This window comes from Amblyomma americanum, chromosome 4 (assembly GCF_052857255.1).
Source record: "Amblyomma americanum isolate KBUSLIRL-KWMA chromosome 4, ASM5285725v1, whole genome shotgun sequence".
Classification (NCBI taxonomy): Eukaryota; Metazoa; Arthropoda; class Arachnida; order Ixodida; family Ixodidae; genus Amblyomma; species Amblyomma americanum.
Genome location: NC_135500.1, coordinates 176,031,245 through 176,043,758, shown reverse-complemented (window position 1 = coordinate 176,043,758; position 12,514 = coordinate 176,031,245). Strand labels below are relative to the sequence as shown.

General features: G+C 48.1%; 1 protein-coding gene across 1 annotated transcript in view; it reads right to left on the bottom strand.

Annotated features, from left to right (window-relative positions):
• Positions 1-12,277, bottom strand: part of LOC144128706 (cytochrome P450 3A9-like) — a gene marked incomplete at its 5' end in the record, with an annotated part of 47,201 nt that extends 34,924 nt beyond the window's left edge. Inside the window, one exon of the mRNA XM_077662332.1 lies at positions 12,243-12,277. Coding sequence (XP_077518458.1) covers positions 12,243-12,277 — 35 coding nt within the window. The remainder of the gene's footprint in view (positions 1-12,242) is intronic.
• Between the last annotated feature and the right edge of the window lie 237 nt (positions 12,278-12,514).

The window sequence follows — 12,514 nt, the reverse complement described above, 5'->3', positions numbered from 1 at the left end:
GCGCTCTCTGCGCCGGATTCAGGCGCTCTGTCACAGAGCGTGCAGACCGCTCCGGGCCTGCGATTGGAATTCACCGTCAGATATGCGCTATCCCGAACCAGGCGCTGCCGCTAGACGTCACTCTGCGCGCTGCGGAGCACAGGCGGCACGGAGTTCGAGCGCTCTGGACAGGTCAGTGGACGACGGCAAAATTACCCAAAAAAATACGGGGAAAGGAGGGTGGCAAGCGTAGCCAAGAAGGCGAACAGTGTTATAATTCAAAGAGTGCAAAACAAACTTTGAAGAGGAAGGATAGACGCAAGAACCAGCGATGGATCTTTCGCTTCCGACATTCTCTGCACGCAGACTGCGTGTGGCTGCGGTTCGTCGCAGTTTCGTAATCATATGCTCTCATCAGCATTCATGCTTTCTTCGGCTTGATAGTTGGCAGGTGAAGCGGTCGGCAGGTGAATGCTCGTTCTCTATATCGACGCCTTTATCACACAGATGCCATATGCAGCTAAACAGGCATTGATGGCACTCGCTTTTCCGCTAGCACGACGTTCAAAGAGCTGATGTGTGTGGAAGTTAATGCGTGCAATCCTTGCCGACAGTTATAACCAGCAAGCGGCAGGCTGCACTTGGGCAGAGTGCACCCTGATTTTTTTTTGCCGCTTAAAAAAGCACAGGAAGCAATTTTTAGACGTGGACACCTCAACGACCATGGTATAGTCAGTAAGAAATGTCTTCTACAATCATATTTACTGTGTATTTAGTCGAGAAACAAGCGATAGTCAGAAGCACAGCAAAACATTTGATGAGCAATGCGCGTGCAATTTACTCTAATGAAATAAGCTGGAGCGAGACTGATTTGAGGATCTTTCGAAGCTTATGGGTACATTTGGCGACAGCGCACAACACACAGAAAGCCACACGCCCGGGTTGTCGCCGCCGATGTATGCGTGCGTAAGCGAGGTCAGGAGTTTGTTCTGCACTCTGCGGCTGCCCTAGACAACATAGCGCAATTTCTCTCTCACCCACTGCCACACGCAGTGCAGTGTAGAGGATCTGCATTTGGGGGGGGGGGGGGGGGAGTGGGGTTTAATGGGCTTCTCGGGAGCCAGCACTTTTCTAGCTTCCGGCTGTTCTTGCTATCTTCGGAAGTGGCAACTCTGATTGGCCGGAGAGGTTCCGTCCAAATGCACCGTATCAATGACGCAACTTTTCTCATTTTTCGCGGGTGGTTGGAATGTGGAATGTTTTAGGGACTTTCATTTGTGATTGTCTCATCAACGCAGCCGCGTTTCCGCGCAGAAAAAGCATAAGTAGTGTTCCCGAGCAATAATCTATCCGTCTTGCTTAGTTTGATAATCCCTTAGTATTACTTGAATGGTAAAACATCCCCAAGCTTAGCTGAAGCTCTAAACACATGCAACTAACATGAATTTCAAGAGGCACCTAGCGAAGTATTCCTTCAACTACCTTTTAGAGATTGCCACCACTGCCAGGCGGCGGTTCGAGAGCGCTCAGTCAGCTCCATCTTTAGCGGAAATTTTTCAGAGTGGGCGCAGGGTTGGCTACGGAGCTTCCTTAGAAAGTGGTGCTCGCCTGAACATGAACGTTTATTTTCCCGACTGCGATGACCTTGGTTCAAAGTACTTACGTTGGAGTGCTTCTACAGGACCCCAGCTCTGTTTCATTGCATTTTCTAAAGCATAACGCCAAATGTTAGCAACATATTAGAGCAAAGAAAGCGCTGGCCACAAGAAACAGTTGTGGGGTGCTAGAGCAAATACGCCTCTCTAATTGCCAAGGTCATTCCGCGTCCCCGTGGAATGCAATTCATCAAAGTGCCTTGCAGATGCTGACTGTCACCCATATAGAAGCATAATAGCGCATGTAGTCGACGAACACAATAAAAAAAGTAGCCTCACTGCAGCATGAACATAGTTATATTAGATTTCTCATTTATACATAACGTTACTATTAAGCTGTGCTTAAAGAACGGCCGCCTGTAAGTATTTCCTTATAAACCAGCTGACTGAGCTTCGAGAATTCCGCCGCACGTACGAGGTAAAGCCAGCAATCGCTAGCGACTCTATCACGATCTCGTATAGCCGCAACGAAATCCGCTGTGAAGTAGCGCCAGTTGCCATTGTTAATTGAAAATCACCCTGAAAAACACCAAGTACAAAAAGCAAGAAGCGACACAGACAACGCTTACAGCGTGTCGCTTGTCCCTCTGTGTTTCATGTTTTAGCGCCGCTAAATCATAAATTGATCAAAACAGACTAGCTCAAGTACCCATGCGGTTAATGTTTTCAATGTTGTCGTGTTAATTTAAATTACCTGCTAATGAAGGGCATTGCTTTTACGAAAAACGTTACAGCATCGAACTCTTTTGTGAGAGTGACGGTCGTGGACTCTGCCGACATTATTCTTAGGCTCAGAGGTTTGCTTGCGGTCAGTGATACTGTTACGTACGTGATACGAATTAAATCCATATTATCGCAGAGGAAACACTTCACAGTGCGGACGGCTACGATCCTGTCTCTGCACCGCTCTCTTTCGTGCGACATGCTTTTGAAGCGGCAAAATTTCACGGGGGCGGGGGGGGGGGGGAGTTTACTGACCATTCGCGAATTTCGCAACCCAGTGGCATTCCACAGCACAACAGTAATAACTTTCAGCATTCAGCGAGGGCGAAGAACAGGAAAAAGTAGAGCAAATTTTATACGCCAAACGTGTTTATCACGGCTAAGCACGTTTCCACATGCTCAAGGCAATTTCACTTGTTGCCGCCAGTGGAGATACATGGCTCTGACGTTGTGCCGCCAACCTTTAGCTTGGGTTGCCTATTTCTTTGGTCTATAGGTATGAATAGAAATATAGATACTGTATCAGCGTCGTTTATGTTGCCATAGACTCTAGGCGAAGTTGTAGTATTTGTTTCCGTTATGCCATACGTGCTCTAGATTTCTGTACAGGCAGCCGACCGTGGAGAGTGAATAAGTTCCCCGTGTCCTCTTAAGTGAGTTTAATATCGTTGAACAAGAAAAGGATACTTTTCGTGCTTAATAAAACTTTTTTCCTCTCACTTTAAATAACGAGTCCAGTAATTATGAAGCGCAACAGCACGCCTCCGTTCCCCATGTTCAGTGGAAACAGAATGCGCATGCGAATGTCAGAACGTCTCAAGGCAATATGCAGACAAATGACAAGGTTTTTGCACCCGGCTATGCAGCGTTCATGCGGAGATCGGGCTTCAAAAACTTTGCAGGGACAGTAGACTTTAGTACTTGCATTCGCTGCTTGGTGCCGCGAGTAGGCAAAGCGTAAGAGCTCTCGTACTCAATTCAGCAAGTGAGTGGAGTTTAGAGCCCCGGTGGCTTTTTTCAATGTTCATGTTTCTGAAAACGAGGCGCCACCGTTTCTTCCACACCGTTTCGAAAAGCAGTTAGACATAACGCGCTGGCGTGGGCAATGACCATGTCAGCAGAAAGTGCGAAAATTCCGAGCTGCATGAAGGAAAGTGTGGCCAGCAAATGAGCACTTCCTTCGACGCACCCTCCTCACCTATCTTTTTAGGACGCCGATAAAATAACTCTCTTTACCAGATGAATCTCTTAACAGCGAGGTTTTGTTAGGGGGATTCAATGTAGTAAGTAAACGACGTTATCCTTAGTTGGCACGCTTTTCTTCTCAGTGGCTGAACACAGCAGCAAAGATATGCAATGTACACCCACTGAATATGTAGCCCAACCTACAAGACGGATGGTCGGGCGACCTTGTGAGATGCCAACGTGCGCTTTTAAAATAAGTGACTAATTCTCGTGGATGCTATGTTCAGACTCAATCTCTGTTTAATAAATATTGATACCTTTCTATTGTGTAAAGAGTAATTTCAAAGGCCGTCGTTGCTTGAATTCCGCTCACGCGCGGTCTTGTGGACGACGAGGGAAAAGAGGAAAGAAGCCGCGGCAATCAAAAGATTGTTGTATATGCCAAGACGACGCTGAACATTCACCGGCCCACTTAATTGGAACCGGTTTTGCGCCCCGTGAATAGCGCTGTGACGCTCGCCAGTTCCCGTCGGGTTCTTCGCTGTCGGTTTCTGTAGAAGTTTTCACTTTTCTGAACTCAGAAGCTGGCCCGGCTGTACCCACCTGGAAGTCACACATTTGCTGCATTGTCAAGTTGACTAGGAGTTTTGTAAGAATCGTGTCTAGCTCCATTCAGTGGGACTCGCTTTTATTCGCGTAAAGTGGCGGCCTTGTACTTTGCATTAAGAGACTACTTGAGTGAAGAAATGGAAATGTAGGCGTTGACAATTACTGCTTAGTGAGCGAATAGTATGGCCATAAAGGTTTTTTCACAGAGAGGACTATCAGGTTTTCCCTGGACGTAACTAAGAAGTACGAATAATTTGCAGCGAAAAGGTTTTGCTCCACCGCGATGGTCTTCGTTTGCCTGTCAACTACAGAATAAGTGGATGATGATGGTGAAATAGTTTTAATTGCAACTAAAATTGGAAGTCGATCCTCAAACACAGAATTCCATTGGATCTTGCAGCCGCTCTAGCCCATTCGGTCAGCTCGTGCTTAACTTCCAAGTCTGAACTGAACAGCATTTCCGTCTATCACTAAATCATTGCTTCTGTTATCGTTTCTATTTCTTTGTTGTCTTGGCAAGTCGATATCATGGGGCGTAGCCTAGCTGGAACACAGCCCGAGCAATCTTTACGCGCCCACGGCCGCTTCATCGTCTCTGGGGCTCAAAGCAGAGGACGCGGGTTGTTACGCTGGTAATGCTTCGTTTAACGGTTCAGCGCCTGTACCGTTTCTGCTTTTGCAGCAAGATCATGTTGTAGTAGTTGTTGTTGTTGGCTTAGTGTCTATTCCGACCGCACATCGCGCTCCCGTGACCCTTTGTCTTCTTTGCTGCTATGAGCACTGCTGAGAGCGGAGAGCACGCGGGGCGCGCTGCTCCTACACCATGCGGAAGCGCCACCGTCAGATCAGCTACATTCAGCATCCGTGGTGCGGCGTGCTCTTGTCAAATGCAGCGCCTACTGCGGCAAAATCCAGCCGTACGTGAGGCAGGAGGTTTCGCTGTCAAAGCGAGCATCGTCGCCAAAAGAACGGCGCTTATGCTTCGAAGTATCACAAGGGTAAAAGGAAAGCGTCTGCACTAGCTGCTCCCTTGGCCGTGCCCGGACAGTCGACGTAGCCGCCGCCAGCTAAACCTGTTCTAATGAGTGAGCTGCATGCTCGCAAAGTCGAACAGCAGCCGCCGCGGGGAGAACTGCTCGCTTAATTGCTCGTGCAAAGCAGTATCTCAGCAGCTGTAATTTTTAATACGCCAGCATTGTGGCCACCCTTCGCCAATGTCGCCGTTGTGTGCTGTCCGTAAACCACCCCAGAAGCCCTAGCGGAGTGCGCCTGAGTTCTCCCGGAGCAGTGGGAGGTGGAGGCGCGTGGTGAATAGCGCACGGATTTAGTCCGTTCCATGACCTCGTCGACGCCGCGCCATCTTCGGTCTTGCGTTCGACTAGAGAAGACGTTGCGACCGCTCGATTCGCCTGACGAGCCGAAGTGCGGCGGTTAACGTCACAAAGGGAAAAACAGTACGCCAGGTGTCGGCGGCGCGACTGGCTGAAGCGGTGGCGAAAAGAAATGCGCTGAAAAAGCGAAACACAAGCGGAGGCGAGACGGTTGATACCCGGCTGCTGCAGATTTGTCGCGGCTGATTGTATCGTATCCCTTCATTTATCTATATTGCTCTTTTTTACACCGTAGTTCGTTTGTAAAATATTGCCATCCTGTCATGGACCTCCTGCCATGGACAAAAGTCTCTGCAAAATCGTCTTTGGCGCATAGGTTTCATGTTTTCAGCGTTCACCTTATTTCACTATCACACATTAGTGCAGGTAAATTCAACATTCACCTCCACGGGTGTGCGCTTAGCCACTGACCTAATGACAGAGATCTATAAAGGCTTCGGTTTCGGCTCACGCATTCAGGAAAATTTTGCCCAAGATGCCACCAATTGACGTCGAAACTAAACATAAAACGGTCCTGAGAGGCTAGGGATCTGATGATGTGGGCACTGCGGCTCCGATTACATGAAATTGGCAGCATTGTATGTTCGCATTAATGAGGAGGCAGTGGGCCTTAAAACATTCTGAATTTTCCTGCCTCAGAAATTCCACAATGCCAAGAGTCACTGCACACTGCTGCCAGAACTGCGCTAGCTTAATGTTAGCACCACTTGCGCACCCGTCGTAGAGCACCTGCGCTTGAATAAGGAGGCTTACACGCAGCCTACTTTGGTACCCAAACTCTTAGCTCGTTTCCTTGTAAATTCAAGCAATACTTAGGCTCCATATTAAGCTGCAAATTTGACTTGACTGAAAAAGCCCTGAGGTTCACTTCTGTGTTGCACCTAGCTGTTGGGAGAAACTTCGACACCCTCCTGGTCCTTCTTGATCCAGAACACAGCGACGACCTTAAAAGAGACAATCGCAAGCTTCAGCTGAATTGTTGCAGAGTTCGTGCTTTGTTCTGTACCGTTATCAGAAATAAGTACTGCATCAAGCTTTCGCTTCGTGTCGCCTCCTCTAGATCACAAAAAATTAGCGTTTATTGTGCACGGTTTTTGGGATCGCTTAGCAATTCGTTCGTTCGTAAGGCTAACGATGTGCGTGCTCTTGTTGATATTGCTGAGGTTCTTTAACGTGCACTGACATCGCACAGTACATGAGCCTCTAGCATTTCGCCTTCATCGAGATGCGATCGGAGTGACCGGAATCGAACCGAAGTCTTTCGGACCAGCAGCCGAGCACGATAACCACAGAGCCACTGCGCTGGCTCAAAGAAATATAATGGGCCGACCAGAATTGTCGGCGACAATGACGCCATTGAAAATGGCACCTGAAGGAAAATGAGGTGATTCCGTCCTAATGAAAATTACTGACAGGTTTGTTGTTATATGACACAATATTTCTGGACTACATTGAATTCTGCGTAAGTTTGGGCAAACTCTGAGAATTGTTGACGGTATGAAGTCAAATGGCATAAACTTCGTTCGTGTAAAATAGCAAGAATGAAATTAGAAGTTAAAGCAATATGGCATGGGTGCCACTAGCAACAGACACCCGAACCGTGTCGTGAGAGAAGAGATGAAGGAGGATATAAAAGGAGTCAGATTAAAGTAGGCGCCTTAGTAGAGTGCTTCGATTACTTTCGCCCATTTGAGAATAATAACGCGTACTGCCATGGCTCAGCACACGGATGTTTTCGCGTTTCGTGTGCATTGAAATAAGGCCCTGAAACTGGGGGCACGTTCAGTCAGGTTGGCGTGGCGTTTGCTTTTGAAAATAGGGCGCCATATACGCGTCACATGGATCGGTGGCCACCTCGCTGTCACAGGCCTTCATTCTGCGCCGCCATGGCAGCGCGATCACCACTGCACACACGAAAGTCGTGTGAGGAGCCCCGTGTAAGTATGCTTTGTCCCTCCCGCAAAGAAATCTGCACATGGCGCGGGGATAGCAACATGCCTGGTGAATCAAGCGGGGAATTTAGTTACCACCGAGGTGCGTACTCGTGTTCCACTTTGTTTACCGTACTCATTATTAGCAGCATGACGCGGCATGCCTCCAATTTGACGGACAGCCGCAGGCGCCCGGCTGCTCCGGAGCTAGCCTTATCACCCATATTTGTGCAGCTGTATGCAAGGCGGATGTTTTCGCTGTGGTGAGGCAGAGAACATGCTAATGTTATGAATAGCGACATCCACGCGACTGGCGGACGAGTAGCAGGGGAACTAGCGGCCGCTAGCTGAGGCCATTCACCGACATTGAAGTCACCTGGCTCCGTTATCGGGCAGCTAAATTCCAGGGTGGATTTCAGCAGCTTTGACGCGTGCAATGGCGTCGCATACATAGTGGTCATAGTGTATGAAAGTAAGACCCCTCCGTCGGAGCTGCTGTCGAATGCGCCTATGTGTTCGGGCCCGCAGCGCTGCCACCCCTCTATTTTTGTGCCAACGAAAAAGGCTTGACAGAGTGATAGCAACAGCTCGAAGACCGGACGACAAAACAAAGTGACACACAAAGGCATGTTCTGTCGTGCTGTTATTATGCTGCTTCCCTCATTCATCACGCAACGACCATCCTAAGTCAGCTCCTTAGTGGGAGAACAGGCCCCTTGTTAGGATTGTAGATGTCGCGGGCATCACGTTTGCGTGATTTGATAAGAAACAGCAGTAAATTCGGATCTACGAAACCAAAATTTTATTTCCTTCAGAAGCGCGCGGCCAAAGTCACAGCGTGCGCTCGGCGTGAATACAGTGGGCAGCTCCTCTCGTTGTTGTTGTTGTTAGCCTATCATACTCCACTCGCTCGGCACATTCACGGACGGCTGCTCTCTCCTCTTCCTCAGCGTCGCCGATGTTGCTGCTATAGGTTCAAATGTTAAGCTCTCAAAGTTGGTCTCAAAGGCGGCGACGAATTAATGGCCACGTTCAGGGAAGAAGATAGCGATGATGAATTTTTACGGCGCAAGGGCATCTGTGGCCAAAGAGCGCCATGGCACAATGTTTTTTTTTCTTTTTAACTCCAGGTCGGGTCAAAGGCCCATTTCCCAAGCATTTCACCCTAGAGAAACTGAGCACCACGCTGGGGAAAGCTTGTACCCACTGTATCACCGGTGGGCACCTGGCGGCACTCGGGATCCAACCCCGCACCTTCCGCATGCGAGGCGGGTGCTCAAACGACTAGGCCACCGCTGCGGCCTAACGGCCATTGTCTGCCTGATGATACAGAATGCAAGCTTGATACGAGAATTATTGCTATAGAACATGGAAATCGGCTTACACTTGGCTCTTCAAGCGTGCGAGCTGTGAACATGCATGAGGTGCGTATTGTGTTTCAACCTCTTCCACATGCTCGTGAGTCTAGTGCAGCATGTTTCAATAAAAATATAAATAAACAAGCAACCAGGCAATGAATTCACTCTGCATGGAGTTGCTCTCACTTCAAAGGGCATCGCTGTGTTTAGAACACTAGAATACACGCTGCTCTTGATTTCCGTTCGCTAAGTGCGAGAAAGCTGTCAGGTAGAGATCTTCTAATTGCGGCTTCATAATCTGCCTAATTTATTTTAGCGTTTTTCATAAATGCGCGAGCGCAAGCGTGCTTGCTGCAAGCCTTTTGCACAGCCACTATCTAAAAACGTCGCACGTTTTTCTTTTTTTTGAGGATCTAGACCTACAGAGGCAGACGGCAAAGAGGCGCACTTCATAAACAGTATTCATGAATGTTTGCTCAAGGCGACATGAGTCTTAGCGTCAGGTGGTACCATTCCTTGTGATCACGCGGTATGGTCATGTGTGTTACATAACTGAAACTCAAGTAATTTTAAATCAATGTTGCTGCATATTTGATTTAGTTGCTTTGGTTACAAACCTAGACAAATTGTCAAATTGTTAAGATCCTCGACAGGAAGATCATCATCCGCCGCGGTGGCTCAGGGGTTGGGGCGCTCGGCTACTGCTCCGCAGTCCCCGGGTGCGAACCCAACCGCGGCGGCTGCGTTTTATGGAGGCAGAACGCTAAGGCACCCGTATGCTGTGCGATGTCAGTGCACGTTAAATATTCCCAGGTGGTCGAAATTATTCCGGAGCCCCCCACTACGGCACCCATTTCTTCCTTTCTTCTTTCACTCCCTCATTTAACCCTTCCCTTACGACGCGCTTCAGGTGTCCGCCGATATATGAGACAGATACTGCGCCATTTCCTTCCCCCCCCCCCCAAAAAAAAAACAATCACCAATTTTCGACCGGAAGAATTAAGTCCTGAAGAATGAGGGGAATTCCCATGCTGCCAACGAGCAGTTAAAGCAAAGGGACAAGCAACCTAGGAAGGCGACAGTGGCATCCGGCCCTCTGGTGCATGCGTATGTGTAGTGTTGTGTGGGAACTTTCCCAGATAATGCGCCTAAACGCCCAACCAAGAGTCGACAGCGACTAGCGGTGAAGTCTAATACATGCTCCAATAGGAAATGAAAGATGCCCCGGCTCGAAGATAACGACAGTTGTAGCAGTAACGATGCATTCCTCTCATCCATTTCGGTCAACGTGCAGCCTTCGAATTAGACCCCGGCCTTCCTGCAGTAGCGTCATCCTCTTCTTAAGAGGAGCAGCTGGGGTGTGTGTGTATGCTCGTGACGCCGCTTTCTATGAGCGGTGCATAAGCGTACCACGAGCGGCGACCTCATTGGACTTTACTCTCCGAACATGATTCCCCAGCAAGGGATGCAGGGACCATGGAGCCTATTTAACGAGCCAGATGGCGGCCTCTTGTATCCTCCTCATTTTATCTGCTCCTCTTTTAAGTATGCTGTTTATTAATATTGTAAATCCGTAGAATAAAGCTTTATTGTGCAGCTCTCTTACAAAGCCCCCCGTCTCCGCACTCACCTCTACACCCACCCACTCTCCACACAAGCCCTTTGAGCCGTGAGTACCGCGTCTAACGAGATGCTTTTCGATGGCAAACCACAGCGGACTACCAGCCTGCACTGCGGATTTTCACTGCCGAACACTACCCAGTGAGGGCAGCAAAGCGATACTGGCCTGCTCGAAAGACGGGCGGCGCTTTCAGCCAAATCACGCGGCGCTTTCAGCCAAATCACGCGACCACGCGTAATAGAAGCTCAACTTGTATACAGGTTCACTTAACAAGCGCATGTTACGTGAAAATTTGAACTGAAAAGAGGAATTTATACCCCGTAAGCAATCAGTTGCACTTAGAAAATGTGCTTATACTATGCGGCTGGCGTAAATTTTTTTCCTGTGAACGCAAGCCTTGCTCTATTTGAAGAACACGCACAGAGTATAAATAGGCCCGCCGAGCATTCCACGATGTGCTGTATCAGGCCATATAACAGGTGTTATGACTGCTGGCGCCACTTCGTGCAGGAGCAGCTATCAGAGATCAACTTCTCTGCAACAGCAGTTTAATAAAGGGTTTATTGTAACCACTGTCGTACGGCATCTAACTGCATAATTCGACCTTCTCTCTTATTTCTATTTTTTTTTGCATATACATGTCTCTCGAAAGTTTCCGAAAAAAAAATGCGGCCTATTTCTAATTTATCTTTTTCTTTGACCTCATCAAGAACGACGATAAATATCTGGTTTCTTTCCTTACACATCATAACCTCTAAAGCTCTGGCAAGTTGGTTAGTCGTGCTACTTAGCAGCGCCGACACTGACCATGAGAGAATAAAATGACACACGAAAGCAAACTTAGCTGTATTAGATTTCGAGATGCATATATTTCTTTGAAATAGAAGGAAGTGCCTGAAAGCACAGAAAAAAATGCAAATTCCACGTGTGGTGGCTTCTGCTGTATTTTTCAAAAGATGCTTTGTGCTCTCACAGTCGGCGAAATATTACCCAGGGTCCCGTCGCCGGCACCGAAGCCATTCCATGGCCAGCAATGTTCAAAGTATCCTGCAGCAGAAAGCGACAGTAGAACCTTCATAATTTGATGGGTTATATTTCAGAGCTCTCCATATTTTTCGGAATAGCTGAGAGGATGGACTGAGTGGTTAAGCTGCTGACACAAGCTGATGAGCTTGTGACTCAGATCGGACCAGTCCTGTTATCTACACCATGCCACACGAGGCATCCACCTCTAGCGTCAATGCCGTATTGGTTCTTCATGGTTGTGTCTGCTAATTTATCCTCGTATAGCTAGATACATGGAAAAATTGCTGCATCAGTGTCCCCCGAACACGTTCCAGGTCTATAGCTTCACATAGTAGAAATAAAATTTTCCGCCTTGTTTTTACAAGGACTAAATCGTGTGCCGCAGAAAACAGACCTGTATCTAAGAGGATCAGGGAATGGACGAAGTAGGGGACATCACAGGCGCTGAAATTTTATGCCGCATTACCATCTTAGTACTCAGACCATCGCTGCAGCATTTCTTAGCCATGAGCTCTAAACTATGATAATAAATATAACTTCAAGCCCGTTATTTTGCGGCAGAAGCCAGAAGACGCTCCCCATTTGTTGTTAATATTTTTCCTTCCACGGGTATATTCTCGCATACCATTTGCTGCCAACTTACGCCGCACCCCTTTGGCATTAGAAGCACTCGAGCTGGCAGCCTAATGCCTCTGTTCCAAAGTGAGAGGAGCGACCCAGAACTATCGCGTGGCTGTCGAGCACAGCAGACCTGCAGTTCTCACCTTTTGCTCCTCCCCCAGTTCGAGTCTGAACTTGATCAAGATTCTGGCTACCGTGTACTTAATGGTTGTTAAAGCCATGCGCATGCCGACGCAGCGACGTGGACCGAGGCCGAAGGGCTGGTGCGCCATCTTGTGAATGACGCCTTCTGGAGAAAATCTGAAGTGCAAAAAAAAAAAAGGAAGCCCTGCAACCCTCTTTCTTACTTTAAAGATGTATGCGAGGATAGGAGGTGAAGTTTTTTAATTTTTTTTTGGCATAGAGGGATTAAGTT